Here is a 20662-nt window from a genome sequence, read left to right on the forward strand (position 1 = left end):
CCAGGGTCAAGGGTCAAGGGTTACAAAGTGAAAGTGACAGATCGATACTGAAGGAGGGAAGGAAGTTGAGTTCATTGTGACAGAGCGATGGGATGGCTGCAGGTTTGGGGGATAGTTCTGGGGTCATCTGTGTTCAAAAAGAGCACCAGATACCAGTGGAGGCGGACAGGTGCAGTGGTCGTTATGATGTTGCGAGCCCCACTGTCTCCATGACAACCCGGATCTGATGAAGGCGAGGAGTCAGATCTTGCCGAGCAGCTGCATGACAGCGATGGTGGTGCTCTGGCCGAAGATGAAGGCTCCACAGATCAGCGTCACTGTGCCCCAGACTGTCAGCACGAGTCTGGACGGGAGAAGACAAGCAGTGGAGACAACAATGTTCTTTGACCATGAGTTATGCCACCCGCACCGATCAGGCTCATCTCCTCAACATGCCAGAACACTGTGGCAAAAATGCATCATCCTTCCAGATTTCTATCCAAATTGGATTTGGACCGCTATTGAATTAAAGTCATTGACCTTTAACTACAGCGCCTCCATCAGGCCAATCAGTGAAACCTTTTAAAGCCCAGGTTAATTGTACCATGGCATCTGAAATATAACATTTGAATTTCTAATTTTGACCTTTAAATTATAGGCTCCTCATTAAGCCATGTGATGGCAGAACAACAGTATCTGGATGCATCCTCCATCCAATTTTCTCAAAATCAGAGCGGTAATGGAGCAGTTGTAACCTTTCACTTTTTTTTTTTACTTTAATTATCTCTCCCCAATTAGGCCAATCAGTGTCATTTGTTTAAACACCTCCTCAAAATCAGAGCAGAGATATTATACACACACACACACACACACACAACCTCAGGTGGCTTGCAGAAAAATAACTAAGACAAGTAAGTTGAAAACTTTTTTTTTTTTCACTTTCAGTTGCTGTTAGGTAGAAAACTACTCATGTTCAAGGTTGCTCCAAGGGTGGACATGTTGACAAAGGCCAATTTATGGACTGATACACTTTTCCCCACTCAAGTCTTTACACTTGCTTTTCTCCGGCTCCACAATATTTCTTTGGATTTGTGCCAAGCCTACTTTTAATATTTATTTTGGATTTGTGCCAAGTCTACTTTTAAAATAAATAAAGTGTTTTTATCTTGAGGAAGGAAGACTGCAGTCTCACCTGGTCTTACAGGATACTGGCTCCGACTGCATGGCAAAGATCAGACAAAGGCCTGTTCACAAGACAAGCACAGGGTTCAGGAGGATAGAAGCACCAAGAACTTGAGAAGATGTGGATTCTGTGCATCTATTCATAGATCACAGTTGACATCACACAGCCGTTGCAGCGCCATCTTGAGGACCAATTTGAAACAAGATACCCTGCGCAATGGTAAGTGGTAAGGCGTGCAGGTGATCAGATGCAGCCATGAGTCAAACTCCGCGTGTGTAATCAGATTACCTACTGTGGCAATCAAAGTGATTGTGATTAGTTCAAAGAGGGCGTGGTTTGAACAGTCCTTCCATAGACTTACAACAGCTAAGAAGTTGTGTGCGGTGTTCGGTCTTCAAGATGGCGGCCACAACGTAAACGTTCCGTGACTGAAACCCATGAATATGAAGAGGCTTATACCGCGTTCAAGACAACTCAGAACTCTGAAGTTTCAACTCAGAATTTCCGACCTCCGACATAATTGCGTTCATGCCGTTTTAACCATACACAGCTAGCTATGTTCCTTGGTAAAATAGCTGTCGAATTCAACATATTGCTATAATCAGAGCAAAATATAAACTATTATGAACACATATTGCATAATTACACCTCAAATTAAAAAAACCGGAGCTCTGAAATTATACCCGAATTCCAGCTCTGTAATTCCGACCTCGGCAACTGGTCAATTCATTTTTTACAGGTCGGAGCTGGTTTTTACCTCCCGGGTTACGTTGCGTTATTAGTGCGTGCGTTTGTTCCCGTCACCTGGGAAGATGAAGATGAAGAAGGCACTGATGCCTCCGATGACGCTGATGACCTTGCTGATGTCTGGCACAAACATGGCGATGAGCAGCGCCGCAGTGATCCAGAGGACGGTCAGCGCGTAACGGCTGCGGCGCTCGAACCCCTCCGTCACCGCGCCGTCCCGCCACCGCCGCCGCCAGCTCAGCAGGGGGTCCTGAATCACCGACCTGGTGCGGAGGGAAGGGTGCGTTCGTCCCACCCAGTCAGAGAGAGTTCGGTTTGGAAAGGCAAGTTCACACTTTATGAATAATGTTGTTCACATCATGTCGGGATTTATCGTTAAGTAGAAGCTGCGGATCTGGAAAAAATGTCGGCATCAGCCTCTGAATGGTAATCACAGTTCAAATATAATATCTGAAAACTTATTTTGTACGCTCCCATATCTCCCAGTTGATTTCTGGCATTGTGGAATTGTCAACACAGAGAATCAATCTTGGCAGTCTAAAGTAATCAAAATCAAAATCAACCATTTTATTCACGCTAATACAGGGGTGCCCGCATTTTTTTGCTTTCAGAGCTACTTTTAAAATGACCAGAGCCCCCCCCCCCCCATATATATTCACATACTACACTAAAGCCCCTGGGTCTTAAAAGCCGCTGACCTGCCACGCGGGAGGATAATGGCTGACCTGCCCCGCGGGAGGATAATGGCTGACCTGCCCAGCAGTAGGATAATGACTGACCTGGCCAGCAGTAGGATAATGGCTGACCTGCCCAGCAGTAGGATAATGACTGACCTGCCCAGCAGTAGGATAATGACTGACCTGCCCAGCAGTAGGATAATGGGATAGATGGTGATGATGGAGACTCCAAACAGCAGCCTGGCAAAGAGCATCAGAATGTCGTCACCGGTGTAAGACATCAAGATGTCTGGCTTCACGTTCCTGCCAAACATCAGGTATCCATAAACCCCTGCAACAGAGACAGGAAGAGGACTTACACGTCACGACAGAGACAGGAAGAGGACTTACACGTCACGACAGAGACAGGAAGAGGACTTACACGTCACGACAGAGACAGGAAGAGGACTTACACATCACGACAGAGACAGGAAGAGGACTTACACGTCACGACAGAGACAGGAAGAGGACTTACACGTCACGACAGAGACAGGAAGAGGACTTACACGTCACGACAGAGACAGGAAGAGGACTTGCACGTCACGACAGAGACAGAAAGAGGACTTGCACGTCACTTACACGTCACGACAGAGACAGGAAGAGGACTTGCACGTCATGGCAGAGACAGGAAGAGGACTTGCACGTCATGACAGAGACAGGAAGAGGACTTGCACGTCACGACAGAGACAGGAAGAGGACTTGCACGTCATGACAGAAACAGGAAGAGGACTTGCACGTCATGGCAGAGACAGGAAGAGGACTTGCACGTCATGACAGAGACAGGAAGAGGACTTACACATCATGACAGAGACAGGAAGAGCACTTGCACGTCATGACAGAGACAGGAAGAGGACTTACACGTCATGACAGAGACAGGAAGAGGACTTACACGTCACGACAGAGACAGGAAGAGGACTTGCACGTCATGACAGAGACAGGAAGAGCACTTGCACGTCATGACAGAGACAGGAAGAGGACTTACACGTCACGACAGAGACAGGAAGAGGACTTACACGTCATGACAGAGACAGGAAGAGGACTTACACGTCATGACAGAGACAGGAAGAGGACTTACACGTCATGACAGAGACAGGAAGAGGACTTACATGTCATGACAGAGACAGGAAGAGGACTTACACGTCATGACAGAGACAGGAAGAGGACTTGCACGTCATGACAGAGACAGGAAGAGGACTTGCACGTCATGACAGAGACAGGAAGAGGACTTACACATCATGACAGAGACAGGAAGAGGACTTACACGTCATGACAGAGACAGGAAGAGGACTTACACGTCACGACAGAGACAGGAAGAGGACTTGCACGTCATGACAGAGACAGGAAGAGGACTTACATGTCATGACAGAGACAGGAAGAGGACTTACACGTCACTGACAGAGACAGGAAGAGGACTTACACGTCACGACAGAGACAGGAAGAGGACTTACACGTCATGACAGAGACAGGAAGAGGACTTACACGTCACTGACAGAGACAGGAAGAGGACTTACACATCACGACAGAGACAGGAAGAGGACTTACACGTCACGACAGAGACAGGAAGAGGCCTTACACATCACGACAGAGACAGGAAGAGGACTTACACGTCACGACAGAGACAGGAAGAGGACTTACACGTCATGACAGAGACAGGAAGAGGACTTACACATCACGACAGAGACAGGAAGAGGACTTACACGTCACGACAGAGACAGGAAGAGGACTTACACATCACGACAGAGACAGGAAGAGGACTTACACGTCACGACAGACAGGAAGAGGACTTACACGTCATGACAGAGACAGGAAGAGGACTTACACGTCACGACAGAGACGGGTAGAGGACTAAATTAGGAAGTCATAATTAAGATTGTCAAAAGTATTGACAGTATCGATACTAAAAATGTGAAACTGATACAATACCAAATTGCAACAGGTAATTTGAAACGCATACAATACTAATTTACAACAATATCGATACCAGCAGGTCTTTCTCTTAATGAAAAATCAAACATACTACAGATTTTTCCCTCCCTATCATTGGTGGATATCTTGCTTCAACAAGCTACACGTGTCCTGATAGGCTGATGACTGGAGCAGGGGTAATCTGCTGTGTTGTGATAGGCTGATGACTGGAGCAGGGGTAATCTGCTGTGTATAAGGGCAAAGTTTTTTATACGTTTTTATCAGCCCTAGATTATGGAGAAGCATGTGTGGTTACGTGGTGTCGGAAATGGCATTGAGTATCGATATCTTCCTGGGTATCGGTATCGCAGTTCGAAATTCTAATATCGTAACAACCCTTATAGTGGTTTACAAATTTGAGTGTGCATATATAGTAATCCACACCAAATAATCCATTTAAAATTCTACAAGGAGAGTCATACAAATACGATTACAAAGTGGAAATACACTGGAAATATTTTTTTGGGAGGTGTCGCTACAGCACTTTTAATCCACTGGGGTCAAATTCAGAGGTCAAGTGCCTCTCCATAAGGAGAGGTCAGAGGTCAAGTGCTTGTCTGTGCTAAAATCAACGAAGTCGCTATAAGAAAATAATGTCTGCTCAGTGTTGATGACTGTTGATGCTCTCAAAATCTGATTCAATCAGGTGGTGACAGCATGCTTCCAGGAAACTTGAAACAGTCATCTTGCTTTAGACTATCGCTTGTTTGAAAGTTATATTTCCAGTTTCTGCTGGAGCTGACCCGCTTCGTGTGTGTAGAGAGAGAGATCTGGATATGTGATAAGAGACACAGATAGCGATGTGGAAGGCAGGGGAAGTAGGGACTATGCTGACCGGTGAGGGAGTAGATGACCAGGCAGAAGATCATGGACACCACAGAGATGAGCACCCAGTGGGAGAGCCGCTGGTTGTCCATGCTGCTGTAGATGGCGATGGACGCCTCGTGGCACTGGAAAACACACGAAAACCATAGACTGTGTAAAAATATGGACGCAGCCACCCAGTGATCACCCATTGGATTCTGGCCTCCCGTTTTGAAGCTGTGAGTTTGGAATTTTGGCTGTCGCCATCTTGGTTCATTGGAGCCAAACAGAGCCACAGCTCCGCCTGCTGCTGGTCCATGATCGGCGATCATGCTGAAACATTCGGTTTGAGCAAGAACAAAAAATAACAAATACAATTTTATTTTCTTAAAACTCGTTATATAAGAATTTTTCGAAATGAATGGGGAAAGACAGTAAATGGCAGTGCAAGCCGGGTGCTACAACGGCAATGAAATGCTTTTCGAGCCAACCTCAAACGGCCAAATCGAGACTTCATTTTTCAGAACCGGAGGTTGGTGCTTGGTGAGAACACCAAGCAAACACTACAGCTGCTGCGGTTTAGCGCGGGCCATGAAATCAGGGAGTCTCTCTCTAAACCGGGACATTGCCGAGGATCCCAGGGTCGTTCTTCTGTCTTATTATCCTCGGATGCTTTTGAGGGTTGTGATGAACCAAGATGAGAGCAGGACCGACTCCAAGGCGAGCATAGAAAGAAAGGCAGCCATCACAGGGGTCACAACGCACACTGCCTTTGTCCCGACCCCATCTTCAATCTCGTTTGCCCTGCCTACGCCTCTCCTCCTCCGCCTCTCCTCTCCTCTCTGCCCCCGCCTCTCCTCTCCTCTCCTCTCCTCCTCCGCCTCTCCTCTCCTCCTGCCTCCGCCTCTCCTCTCCGGAACTCATCAGTTCCCTTTTCAACCCCCTCGCACCGCAATCACTCCTTCCCTCAGGGGCTGCCTGAGCGAGGTGTGTGTGTGTGTGTGAGAGTGTGTGTGTGTGTGTGTGTGTGTGAAGGTGGACATGCATCAATCCTTTTCCTCACTTTCCACTCCTTTCATTAGATTTGGGCAGCATCCTTCAGGGGGTTGCCGTGGCAACGTGGTAACTAAGTTCCACATGGGTCCAAACCTCTCACCGCTCCCTCCGCTCCTCCACCAGTGCAGGACGCCTCGCCCCTCCTCCACTACGGGGGCTCAAAAGTCGCTCATCCCGTTCACGACTCTTCTCGTCCCTGGCACCTCAATGGTGGAACGAGCTTCCACCTTCGGTCCCGTCGGCCGAATCACTGCCGGTCTTTCGGAAAAGACTAAAGACTCACCTTTTCAGGCTCCATCTGGGCCCTTCTTCAACTAACATCTTTCTCTCTCTTAAAAAAAAAAAAAAAAAAAAAAAAAATCTACACGAACCTTAACTCGTACCACTGTTCCTTCAGAAGTTGTAGTTGTCATAGACTGTGTTACATAGTTGATTGCTCTATTGCTGACAAAAATGTGTTATTGTAAGTCGCTTTGGATAAAAGCGTCTGCCAAATGACATAATGTAATGTAATGGTCCGTCCCACCTCAGACTGACCGTGTGATCTCCTCCGCTCCGGTTCGCAGAGCGCTTTTTTAAAGGCACCCAAAGCGCTTCACATATAGGGGGCGTGAATGGTTGTGTGTGGGATGTAGGGAAACTCAACTCATCCACCACTGATGACCTGGGTGATGCAGGGCAGCCAGTTTGCGCCAGAATGCTCACCACACATCAGCTATCACACTCACCACACATCAGCTCACCACACATCAGCTCACCACACATCAGCTCACCACACATCAGCCTCACCACACATCAGCTCACCACACATCAGACTCACCACACATCAGCTCACCACACATCAGACTCACCACACATCAGACTCACCACACATCAGCTCACCACACATCAGACTCACCACACATCAGACTCACCACACATCAGACTCACCACACATCAGACTCACCACACATCAGACTCACCACACATCAGACTCACCACACATCAGCTCACCACACATCAGCTCACCACACATCAGACTCACCACACATCAGACTCACCACACATCAGACTCACCACACATCAGACTCACCACACATCAGCTCACCACACATCAGACTCACCACACATCAGCTCACCACACATCAGCTCACCACACATCAGACTCACCACACATCAGCTCACCACACATCAGACTCACCACACATCAGCTCACCACACATCAGACTCACCACACATCAGACTCACCACACATCAGCTCACCACACATCAGACTCACCACACATCAGACTCACCACACATCAGACTCACCACACATCAGCTCACCACACATCAGCTCACCACACATCAGCTCACCACACATCAGCTCACCACACATCAGACACACATTTTAAAATGCCGCACTCACTTGGAAACCAAAGCAGATGGTTGGGACGACGCTGAACATGGAAGCCCAGGAGCTGATCCTATACAGAGAGAGAGAAGATTGACGAGTCATTTGGTGGAATTCACTTCACTTCATATTTTACACAGTATATATTAGGGGTGTCACAATATATCGTCCCACGAAATTTCGCGATAGTAAAACGTCACGATATGTATCGTTGAGATGAAATCTCATATCGCGATTTTTTTTTTTTTTTTATAAATATTTTTTTTATAATTTTTTTTATAATTTTTTTTTTTTAAATAGACTAAGAAACGTCTTTGTTTGTTGAAGTTCAATGTGTGGAAAGTAGTTCAGTTGAACAAGTCTCTGAAGAGACACATGATAAGTTATACAGGAGAGAAACCATTCAATTGAGTTTCTGGCAAAACTGTTTACTTGACAGGAAAAACTGAAGATGCATAAAAAATAGACTAAGAAAAGTCTTGTTGTTTGAGTTTGAAGAAAAACTGAAGATGCATAATGAGAATTTATACTGCTGAGAAACCTTTTAGTTCAAAGTAAATCTAAGTGACGGTGTAACTCATTCTATTTCAAGATAAGCCTTATCTCCAATCTCATGTTTTTTCTAGTTGTTATTGTAATAACAATTTCCCACAACAGCATGTTTTGTATTTGTGCATTTCAAATAAAATACTACTTTTCCAGTCATATATTGTCATTATTCAAGTTTAAAAAAATATTGTTAAAATCGTATCGTATCGTTATCGTGAACCCAGTATCGTGATACGTATCGTATCGTGAACTGAGTGTATCGTGACACCCCTAGTATATATATATATATATATATATATATATATATATACACACACACCGGTATATATATATATATAATTAAACTTAAAGCAGCTACGAGCAAGATTTTCGATTGTTATTAAACAGTATAATTATAATATTGATGCATCACATCTTACCTATAATAGTAGCTGAGACCAAACCCGTGTGAATCGGAGATTTCTCTCTTGATGATTATAGAGTCTTGTGTCTGTCTACTAACCTCGCGTCACCAGGCTCTCTCTCGCTATCTGTCTTCCGGCGGGCCGGATAAACCCGGAAGTGAAACGAAATGGTTTACGGCAGCTGCCTGCCTTCAACCATTTCGCTCTGCCTAGCAACAGACCATAAACACGGAGAACGCCATGGTCGCTACATCCAGGGGCTTGCTACTCTCGCGAACATCTCTCGTTATATTCTAACAGTTTGTTTGGAAGTTATTTTGTTATTTTGTGGTTATGGCCAAAGTGGCTGCCGCAAACCATTTCATTTCACTTCCTGATCTGCCCCGGCCGCAGACAGACTAATCGTCAAGACAACACTGCCCGATTCACTCGGGGTTCAAGCGAGACTACTCAGCGTTGGTCTCGTCTACTATTAGAGGTAAGATGTGATGCATCGATATTCAATTTAGACTGTTTAATAACAATCGAAAATCTTGCTCGTAGCTGCTTTAATTTACTTATTACAGCCGAATGGTTGTTTTTCAGATGTGATGTAGCTAAAGTGAGCTAAACAAGTCAGATGCACTATAAATGTTTTTCAGGAGATGCTGTGATGATGCTGTGAAGCCACAAGAAAGGTGCAATATTAATGTTTTTTCAGGAGATGGTGCTGTGATGTAGCTAATCAAGAAAGATGCATTATAAATGGTTTTTCAGGAGATGTGTGATGTAGCTAGCTAGGTTTTCCTTTCTTGCTGCACTACAATTACAGTTACAATGCTGTGACGTACAGTAGCTAAACACAAAAGATGCAATATTAATAGTTTTTCATGAGATACTCAGTATTTAATACTGTGCTAGGTTGTAAACCAGAAAGAATGTTTACAGTCCAAACAAGTTCCTTTCGTCTAACGTTAACTATAAAGTTGTTAGTATGAATAGACATAGTTGTACGTGACGTCTCTGATGAAGATTGCAGGAAGCAGCAGTTGAAACTGTCAGGTATTGACAAAAAATACAACTAGTCTATTCATACGAACAACTTTATAGTTAAGAATGTTTACAGTTGTTTTCCTTTCCTGATGCACTATAAATGTTTACAGTGCTGTGGTGTCGCTAGATAAGAGATGTCAGAATTGACCAAATTATATTTCAAATGGCTGACATGGTGTTGTAGAATACTTAGATTTGTTTGAAATATGCGTTTACTTTTGGGGCTTTAACACAGCTTTTGTTGCACAGAAATTAAGCACTTTTAAATTAAAATCAAGCTACTTTTGCAATGTAGCGAAATAAAAGTTTTGAAATTGTGGTGGCGCGTTGTGTCAAGTGTACTGTACATATAATGGGATTAATAGCTTGGGGAACGGTCCGGCCCCCCGGCCCCTTAGGTTTCTGACAATGTGGCCCCCTGAACAATGTCGTTGAATAGCCCTGATCTACTGTGTGTGACCCATGAGAATCAGCTAAAACAAACAGCATAAAATGGGACCTTTAAGGAGAGCGAGCAGAGCAGAAGAAGGGAGGAGGTTTGATCTAGTTTGTGTCCCGGTGGCCCGGATTCAAAGCAGATTTATGGACAAGACTCGGGACAGCCATCCATCGCAGAAACGACCTCGTAACGCCAACTGGCTCCGGTGATAAAGTGCATTTATGGAAAGATGCCCCGCAAGATGAAACTTTGATGTTTGGAAAAAGGAGCGCACTGACATTTTTTACAGTGCTCATTATCCCCCACCGCCCCCACCACACACACACACACACACCCGTACTGTTTGGCATTTCATTTGAATTCTTTCTTTTACACTTTTTTCACTTTACAGTCTGCCAATATCCATGTATATATATCCTGTATATCCATGATTTCCGTGATGCTAATAACGCTAAGTGATGACCTCATGAAGAGAATTGTGTAATATTTGTGTCTTTGAGTTGTGATTGTTTAGTGACAACACTGATGATTTCTGTCTGTTATTATTACTGCATTTAACCCCGAGCTGTAACTGATCATAATTAGGGATGGGTATCGTTTCATATTTTTCCGATACCGGTGCTAAAACGATACTTTTAAAATGATACAGGTGCTAAAACGATACTTTTAAAACGGTATCGGTGCCTAAACGGTGCCTGACACGGCACTTAATTTTTTTTAAGAGGATTTAAGCTTTTTTATTATTTTTTTATAGGCTGTAAAAAAGAGGATTTCAAATGAGAATGTTATGTGTCATGCCCTATAATGTTAGTGAAGGTGCACTACAGCACTGCTGTAGAGGGGCGCGGTATAAACCTGCAGTGTAGGCACGGTGTGGTAAACTCACCCTGTGCTGCTGTAGAGGGGCGCGGTGTAAACCTGCAGTGTAGGCCTGGTGTGGGACACTCACCCTGTGCTGCTGTAGAGGGGTGCGGTGTGAACCTGCAGTGTAGGCACGGTGTGGTAAACTCACCCTGTGCTGCTGTAGAGGGGCGCGGTGTAAACCTGCAGTGTAGGCCTGGTGTGGTACTTGATGATCATGGCTATGGTCAGGTAGGTCGCTGCCAGGGTGCCAAGAACACTGAGAGAGGACATTGATGAAAACGAAGTTTAACAAACTACTGTCATGTTTTAGTTCATTTGCAATATATAGACTATATATAAATATATAGACTGTTTTTACTTGACAACATAAACATTCTAAATTGCCCCTAACTTACTTCCTGTTGCAGTGTTGGGTTTTTATTTTGCCAACACAATAACTGACAGGAAATACAGTAAACTTGCATGCATGCATGTGTGTATGTGTGTGCATGCATGTGTGTGTGGGCGTGCGTGTGTGTGCATGCGTGTGTGTGTGCATGTGTGTGTGTGTGTGTGCGCGTGTGTGCATGCATGTGTGCGTGCGTGCGTGTGTGTGTGCGCGGGCATGTGTGTGTGTGGGCGTGCGTGTGTGTGCATGCATGTGTGTGTGTGGGCGTGCGTGTGTGTGTGGGCGTGCGTGTGTGTGTGTGTGTGTGTGTGTGTGTGTGTGTGTGTGGGCGTGCGTGTGTGTGTGTGTGTGTGTGTGTGTGGGCGTGCATGTGTGTGCATGCATGCATGTGTGTGTGTGGGCGTGCATGTGTGTGCATGCATGTGTGTGTGTGGGCGTGCGTGTGCATGCATGCATGTGTGTGTGTGGGCGTGTGTGTGCATGCATGTGTGTGTGTGCGTGCGAGTGAGTGCATGCATGTGTGTGTGTGGGTGTGCGTGTGTGTGCAGGCATGTGTGTGGGCATGCGTGTGTGTGGGCGTGTATGTGTGTGTGTGCGTGCGTGTGTGTGTGCGTGCATGCGTGTGCTGGCGTGTGTGTGGGCATGCGTGTGTGTGGGCATGCGTGTGTGTGTGTCAGACCTGATGTATTTCTGGATGCTGATCTCTTTGGGGATGGACAGCGGCAGGATGAGGAAGAGACACAGCAGCAGCAGGGCGAAGCGCTGGCCTGTGTGCCAGTGGTGTGGCATGTCCACCTCCGACAGGCCACTCACCAGCTCATACAGGGAGCCACACACTGAGACACACACACACACGTACACACACACACACACACACACACACACACACCAGCCCACACACACACACACACATACACACACACACACACACGCACACGCACACACCAGCCCACACACACACACACACACACACACACACACACACACGCACACGCACACACCAGCCCACACACACACACACACGCACACACACACACGCACACACGTACACACACACGCACACACACACAGGCCAGAACAAGTCTGGTTAAGAGTATGGTGGGTAGGAGTCAAAAAAGACAATGAGATCCACACTGGGGTAGGGATGTAGCGATTTCACTATTACATTAACTGCGGTTTAAAACGTGACAGTTTGTAAGGAACACTGATTGTTTCTGTTCTCACTCTCAAAAAAGGGACATTATGGGACTGTGGAAGTTAAAGGGACATTATGGGACTGTGGAAGTTAACCCTCGTATTGTCCTCAAAATCACATATAATGTAAAATGATTTTTGTGGGGTGGGATTCTCACAGTGTGGTATATGTAAAAGATTAGCACAACATTGAGTTTGATAGATTTTGTGCAGTGCACAGAGTGCAGTGTCAAATTTAAAGAAATATCCCCCATTATAAAGCCCAAGAAATGCTATTTTTGGGCCTCCAGCTATTTATTTTTTATTATTGTTTACAAAAAGCATGCATTTTATTACTTTCCTGGGTTTTTTGTAGGTAAGGCTTCCAATTTTAAGATTTTACTGGTCATTACAAAACTGACGTCATTTTGATGGCATCATGTCCATGTTTGGCATCAGTTCCATGTTTCCATTGGTATATCATTGAAATCACACAAAAAGGTCTACCGTAATTTGATGTAAATGAGCTCTATTGACCATACATTCCAATAGAAAGCTTAGAAATGGTGGCAATGGTCTGGATTCGCCCCCCGAAAGGGCCGATACCCTAGTTTTGAAAAAAAAAAAAAAAAAAATCACAGTTGTGGATTCAATAAGAATCAATAATGATTTTTTCCTCAGACTATAATCATAATATCATTAAAATCTATAATGGTTGCATCCCTACGCTGGTCCCAACTCACATTTCTCCAGCTGGTCGTCCACGATGACCAGAAAGGCCACAGAGATCATGAAGAGGTTGAAGACGAAGCAGATCTCACACAGCTGGCCGATGGCCGGCCCACACACCTGCTTCACCACCGCCTGGTACGTACACCGGCCACTGATGGACGACGAGTAGCCCAGGATGATCAGACCACTGATCAGGAACACGAGGGAGACCTGGGGGAATGTATCACATCAAAGTGATGAAACTGGGTGGTCGGACACCTTGAGGGATGGTGTGTCCTCCGACATAACAAAAAAACAAGAAAACAGTGATTGGCCTCATGGGGGCGCTATGATTTAAGGTCAAAATTACTAACCGACACCGGAAATCTGATTGACATGAAGCGTACTGCACGCAATATTTTTTTTCCCATGATGGCGAAGGCTAGGCGAAGGCATGACCCGCCCCTCATTGCCTCGGATTGGCTGACTGCACTTGGCTGCTCTCGCCTGCTTCCCAGGCGAGTCAGAAGTCATCTCAAACGAGCCTAATATATTTCATTCAGTCAAGCATTATTTGTTCATAACGTGAGCAGCAGGTGCAAAACAATCATTAAATCAACAAGCATGAGATGGCAGATGGCAGCATAGAATCAAAAGGTTATGTGTGAGATCAGTGGCCTACTTGAATGTGTATTTTTTCTTTTCATTCTAAATGTCATCACCTTGATTCTTCTGATTTATATTTCAATTCAAACACGTCTTTTATCTATTTTTTTTTATTTCCCTATAGGCTACATACATGCACTGCCAAGAGTAGCAGCAGCGTTATAAACCACAGGGCCAGACTATATTAAAAACATAAACACACATGGCGTCTTTCATTCAGGCTAGCAAGCAAAACTGCTGTCTGTCTGACCCACTGAGTCTCACCACAGACTGTCGAAAGAGACGCAGGATAGCTAAGCGAATGTGATTGGATGAACATTTGATGCTAGGCCAATCAGAGGCAGAGAGGGGCGAGTCATGCCTTCGCCATCATGAGAATTTTTTTTTGTGTACTGCACACATTCAGCTACTCTGACTAAGTACACCGATTGGCCTAATGGGGGCGCTATAATTAAAGAACAAAATTTTACTAAAACCGTATCTCACACCAGATCAATGTGCAAATGAAAACAACACACATTTCTTCTAATAGTTATATCATCCAATGAGCAGGGAAAATATAAATGATTTGCTGTTTAAATATACATGTGTGAAATGAGTCAAAATAAATAAATTCAATCTCATCTTTTTGTTTGTGTATGGTTTCATTGATTTGTTGCATCCTATATTGGTGAATAAAACAAATTGCTTTGTTGCATTTGTGGCCTTCCGCTGCTCTGCTCAATCAGTGTGACCAACCAGTTTACCACTTATATATATATATATATATATACATACACATCATCGACAATGCAATGTGGTGCTACCAGCCACATAAGGTGCTCATGTTTGTAATAGATCATATGCATGAGGTACCAGCCGGGCAAGCAATCAGTCACCCCTAACCTCAATCACCAGCCTGTCATTCTTAACCTTGTCAAAGTAGGCCAACAACCAGTCCCAGACAGTTGAGAACCTCCCAAGTGAGTTGGTTCTCAGAGACCTGAGTCTCTCCATCTGTCTAACAGAATCCAATCCACGGGATGAACGTGAGTGACCTTTGCTGACTAACATAACTGTTGACACACACAGCTGAAGTGAGAAAAGTCCACTGTGGCCTGGCTTAAATTTCCTCTGGAGTTGACAGTATATATGCTGATGAGCAGCAGAGAGACATGCAATGAGAGGAAGACCACTGACGTGCCCATAGGCCATTAACCACCAGGGGAACACCATCTAGACAGCTAGAGGAAACTACATGTGGAGGAAAGAAGAAGAAGAAGAAGAAAACCTTGGGCAAGTGTCTGACATGATCAACATGCAAGTACAAGCAATTTTGGAAGTGCAAATGAGCTATAAAGAGAAGATCCAAGGTTTAGAAGTCAAGTCAAAGAGCACGGGTGGATGTGATCCAATTAAGCTCCAAAGTTACTGGCCAGCCAAGTATTTAGGATCCTTGCAGTCTAACGAAGGAAAGTGGCCTAATTGGGAGATACAGAGGGGGGGGGGGGGGGGGAGAAACGGTCAAATCAAGTTTTTGACCTTCGCCCCAATTATAGTGTCCAACACTCTGCAGGGAGATCAGATCACAGGAGAACAATCAGAGCGGTTCTAAAGGTTCCCCGGCACAAGCAGAGATGCAGCAGCACCGCTTTTCACTGTTGTTGACATCCATCATGTTTAAATATACTATAATCTGTAAGTACTGACATAATATAGTGACTTATTTTCAGAAATCTAAGATTTAGGATTGGTATTTGGAGGGGTGGGGGTTTATCACTGGACAAGAAAATCTTAATAAAAATCTGTTTTTCTCTGTTTCTATGGAACAGTTTGGACTCATTTATTCCCCGTCAGTTAACACAATAACTGACGGTGAGGAACAATAGAGCTGGTGAGGAACAGCATGCAGGTCCTGTGTGATACTGTAGAGCTGGTGAGGAACAATAGAGCCGGTGAGGAACAGCATGCAGGTCCTGTGTGATACTGTAGAGCTGGTGAGGAACAATAGAGCCGGTGAGGAACAGCATGCAGGTCCTGTGTGATACTGTAGAGCTGGTGAGGAACAATAGAGCCGGTGAGGAACAGCATGCAGGTCCTGTGTGATACTGTAGAGCTGGTGAGGAACAATAGAGCCGGTGAGGAACAGCATGGAGCCAGTGAGGCCTCCTTGTCTGCTGCTGGACCGCTCATTCAAGAAGACGAGTGGAAGCTAGAGAGGCCAGCAGCCACAAGAGGACAAGAAAAGGATGATCTATACGAGCCAAAAAGGTAGAAATATAGAACTGCATGGTTTGGGTATCTGGTAGTAGCCACAGATTTGAGTTTAGTCGTCCGTTCACACTGTTCGCAGGCCAGATAACTAAATCAGTGGCTGCCAAACGGGAGTTCGGAGACCTCTAGGCCATTGGTTCTCAAATGGGGGTCCGTGGCACTTTGCAAGGGGGTCCGCGAAAAGTTTTCAGGAAAATAAAAATACAAACCCTTGTTGTTGTTGCAAAAGCTTCATATTAGTTCAACGGAAATATGTTACGCTTTAAATCTAAAATGGTTCATGGGTTACATTCTAATCTAACAAACCTATCAATTTAAAAGTCAAGCACGTTACCGTGGAAACAATTAAGCGTAGCCCAAAAGCGCAAATCAGAATGAGGGGGTCCCCGGTATATTTTCTATCGTGTAAGGGGTCCTTGGCTGAAAAACATTTGAGAACCTCTGCTCTAGGCCCTAGGGGTCAGCAAAATCAGGAATAGGTGAATTTATGTAATATAGTACTGCATTCGCTTGAAGGCAGCACTAGGACAAATTGGCTGTAGTGACTATTATCTCCCCGCCCTCCATAGACTCATCTAATGGGGCTCTGGTCTGCTCAACGTGGGCTGCAGGGACTACCAGGGGTCCATGAGGGAGGGGTCCCAGCAAATTGATGAAGTGTTTAACTTAGTTAACACAATTACAGAATGTAGAAGAATGAGCATTTTGATCTTAGTTGGGCTGTTATCTCTCTACCTACTATACAGATAGTCTGTTATCTCTCTACCTACTATACAGATAGTCTGTTATCTCTCTACCTACTATACAGATAGTCTGTTATCTCTCTACCTACTATACAGATAGTCTGTTATCTCTCTACCTACAATACAGATAGTCTGTTATCTCTCTACCTACTATACAGATAGTCTGTTATCTCTCTACCTACAATACAGATAGTCTGTTATCTCTCTACCTACAATACAGACAGTCTGTTATGTCTCTACCTACTATACAGATAGTCTGTTATCTCTCTACCTACTATACAGATAGTCTGTTATCTCTCTACCTACAATACAGATAGTCTGTTATCTCTCTACCTACTATACAGATAGTCTGTTATCTCTCTACCTACAATACAGATAGTCTGTTATCTCTCTACCTACTATACAGATAGTCTGTTATCTCTCTACCTACTATACAGATAGTCTGTTATCTCTCTACCTACTATACAGATAGTCTGTTATCTCTCTACCTACTATACAGATAGTCTGTTATCTCTCTACCTACTATACAGATAGTCTGTTATCTCTCTACCTACTATACAGATATTCATGGAATCCTGGACAAAATCATATCCAACAGTCAAAAATATTCTCAGATTTGGGGTCGAGACAAATGGCGTCTGTGGCCCTCATGTGAAAATTCTGTCATCAACTATTCACCTGCATGCCAGTTTGAAACACAGGAAAAGTTTGTCTATATATTATAACACACAGGGAGGTTACTGTGTCTATATATTATAACACACAGGGAGGTTAGTGTGTCTATATATTATAACACACAGGGAGGTTAGTGTGTCTATATATTATAACACACAGGGAGGTTAGTGTGTCTATATATTATAACACACAGGGAGGTTAGTGCGTCTATATATTATAACACACGGGGAGGTCGCCAACAACACAACAGGAGTTGTACTGTAATAAAATCAATGGTGACTGCCTGGTTTTCGCTCGAGTTGTTTACAGAGGACTTGATGTTCAGAAAAAAAGGGGGATTGCAACCTACAGAGCTGTGCGTCGAATACTTCAGCACCACCAAGGCCTGGAAAGCGGAAAGGAGAGAGCGAGAAGCAGAGAGGGACGACAACAGAATGACCCAGAAAAGACACAAAAGGCATTTTGACGTAAAGGTGTGGAAGCGGATGGCACAGACTGCAGAGACAGGTGGAGGTGAGTAGCAGATGTCAATCAAACACCTGTTGCCACACAACGGAGCAAAAGCTGAAGTGGAATAAGAATGTTTGTAGACCATGTTGGCTACAGTGGCAATAAATAAATATAAAACCTGACGTTAAGGTCTAAAATCGGCAGCTGGTTTGCATTAAGGTTTTGTGTAATTTGTGTCTTCCTTGGGTAACGTACTAACGTTACCAGAAAGATCTGTAAAAGTTTAGCCCATGTACAAATCTATTGTATGAAATAGTTGGTTGTTCCTTGGGCTTGGTGTGGTCTAAACACTGACTGTGTTGCCTTGTTGGCATAACTCCACATCATAGTTTTTGATTGGCTGTTGACAGGATCCATTCCAGATTCCCATAATATGATCGTAGTGGCTCCTCACACACTTATATTTTCTTTGCCAACTGCCAATGCAGACTCCCCCAAACTCTGCAGACTCTCCCACCACTCTCAGCTGGAACAGATCACAATCTTCTCCTTATTGAACCTCGCCAATGCACACAATTTGATTGAGGCCTCTGCAGACAAGCTGTGTCTCCCTCTAACAAACATTCCATCAGAAAATATATAAGAAATACACCTTATAAAATATTAGCCTACTAGAGAAATGTAAAGGGGGGGAAGAAAGAAAAAGGTATTTTGACATCACCTTTGAGAACCAGCTAAGTTTGCTGGTTCTCAGATGGGTTTGCTAGAACTACGAAATATCTACAATCTGATTTAATAAAACGATAAATTAATGAATTAAGTAATTAACTGATTGATTAACTAATTCACCAATTTATTGATGTACTTGTGAATTAATTAAAACAGATATGTCCCCACCAGCTCCACGGTGACAGCGTTGCGGATGCCCCCGGCTCTCTCGAAGGCCCAGGGAAAGTTGAGGAGTCCGGCGCCCAGTGCGGACTTGAGCATGATGAAGACGGCCCCCAGGGAGCCGAGCCGCGGCCCGTGCACGGCAGCGTCCAGCGGGGCCCGGGGCTTGGCTGAGGCCGAGGCCAGCAGGCTGATGCTTTCTCTGGCCAGCTCCTCCATGCTTCAGATGCTACAGCACACACACACACACACACACACACACAGCGCTCCTCCGCTCCACACTCACCGGGCCCGGCCACAGGCACACCGCTGTGCCTGGCAGCTGCAAGGTGAGCCGGGAGGGAGGGAGGGAGGGAGGGGAGGGGTCAGCCGGACTGGTGGTGCCTTCAAGTGCCGCTCGGAAACTACACTGAATTATGTGATTTTATGAGGTGGATTTTGGGAGCATAACGAGAGAAACCTTTCTTTTGAACCCCCCCCCCCCCCTCTTTTAGACTAATTAAACTTTAACGTTTTTGTTTTTCATTTGTAGCATGTTGGATGTCAAAAAAGCTACTAGTAGCCTACTGACTTCACACATCATAAATAGGCGGCCTATATGCCTTGTGAATTAAGCATTCAAGCCATCCAAGCCTTTGGTCATAAATGTATTTGTGTGTGTGTGTGTGTGTGTGTGTGTGTGTGTGTGTGTGTGTGTGTGTGTGTGTGTGTGTGTGTGTGTGTGTGTGTGTGTGTTTGTGTGTGTGTGTGTGTAGGAGGTGGGGTTGCAACTGTCACATTCAGGGAGGTCACTAAGGAGAGGCAAACGTGGGGAGCAGGAATGTGAGTGTGAGGGTATACAGAGGGAGGCCACAAGTTGAAATAGAGTTAAGAGGAATGAGGAACAGCAGAGATGTTAGAGGAGAGGAGGTATACATCCGAACAGCAGAGAGGTGGATGGGTAAAGTAGTATGGCCTATGTGTGGCGTCAGGTGTGGAGCACACTCAGGGACAGCAGTGACACAGGCATAGGGAGAGGAGGGGGTCTGGGAGAGGAGGGGGGTCTGGGAGAAAATGGAAAGTGGAGAGTTGGAAGAGGAATTGGAAAGGTATGAGAAGGATGTGAGAGAAGGCGGGGGGGGGGGCAGTGTCCCGACGGCCAGGCTGTCTGTCACATGCAGTCATGTCAGCGAGAAGTCAGGGGGGAGAGAGGGAGAAGTCAGGGGGGAGAGAGGGAGAAGTCAGGGGGGAGAGAGGGAGAAGTCAGGGTGGAGAGAGGGAGAAGTCAGGGGGGAGAGAGGGAGGAGTCAGGGGGGAGAGAGGGAGAAGTCAGGGGGGAGAGAGGGAGAAGTCAGGGGGGAGAGAGGTCAGGGGGGAGAGAGGGAGAAGTCAGGGGGGAGAGAGGTCAGGGGGGAGAGAGGGAGAAGTCAGGGGGGAGAGAGGTCAGGGGGGAGAGAGGGAGAAGTCAGGGGGGAGAGAGGGAGAAGTCAGGGGGGAGAGAGGTCAGGGGGGAGAGAGGGAGGAGTCAGGGGGGAGAGAGGTCAGGGGGGAGAGAGGGAGAAGTCAGGGGGGAGAGAGGGAGAAGTCAGGGGGGAGAGAGGGAGAAGTCAGGGGGGAGAGAGG

General features: G+C 45.4%; 1 protein-coding gene across 1 annotated transcript; it reads right to left on the reverse strand.

Annotated features, from left to right (window-relative positions):
- Positions 1-240: 240 nt before the first annotated feature.
- Positions 241-19279, reverse strand: slc38a8a (solute carrier family 38 member 8a; the record flags this gene model as incomplete). The annotated part of the gene is made up of 10 exons (XM_083654555.1): positions 241-343; positions 1172-1223; positions 1967-2172; positions 2770-2917; positions 5426-5540; positions 7838-7895; positions 11259-11366; positions 12178-12334; positions 13415-13613; positions 19067-19279. The coding sequence occupies 10 exons, from the start codon at positions 19277-19279 to the stop codon at positions 241-243; spliced, it is 1359 nt and encodes a 452-aa protein (XP_083510681.1).
- Between the last annotated feature and the right edge of the window lie 1383 nt (positions 19280-20662).

The sequence above is a fragment of the Poromitra crassiceps genome (assembly GCF_964638095.1).
Source record: "Poromitra crassiceps genome assembly, chromosome: 18".
Taxonomy (NCBI): domain Eukaryota; kingdom Metazoa; phylum Chordata; class Actinopteri; order Beryciformes; family Melamphaidae; genus Poromitra; species Poromitra crassiceps.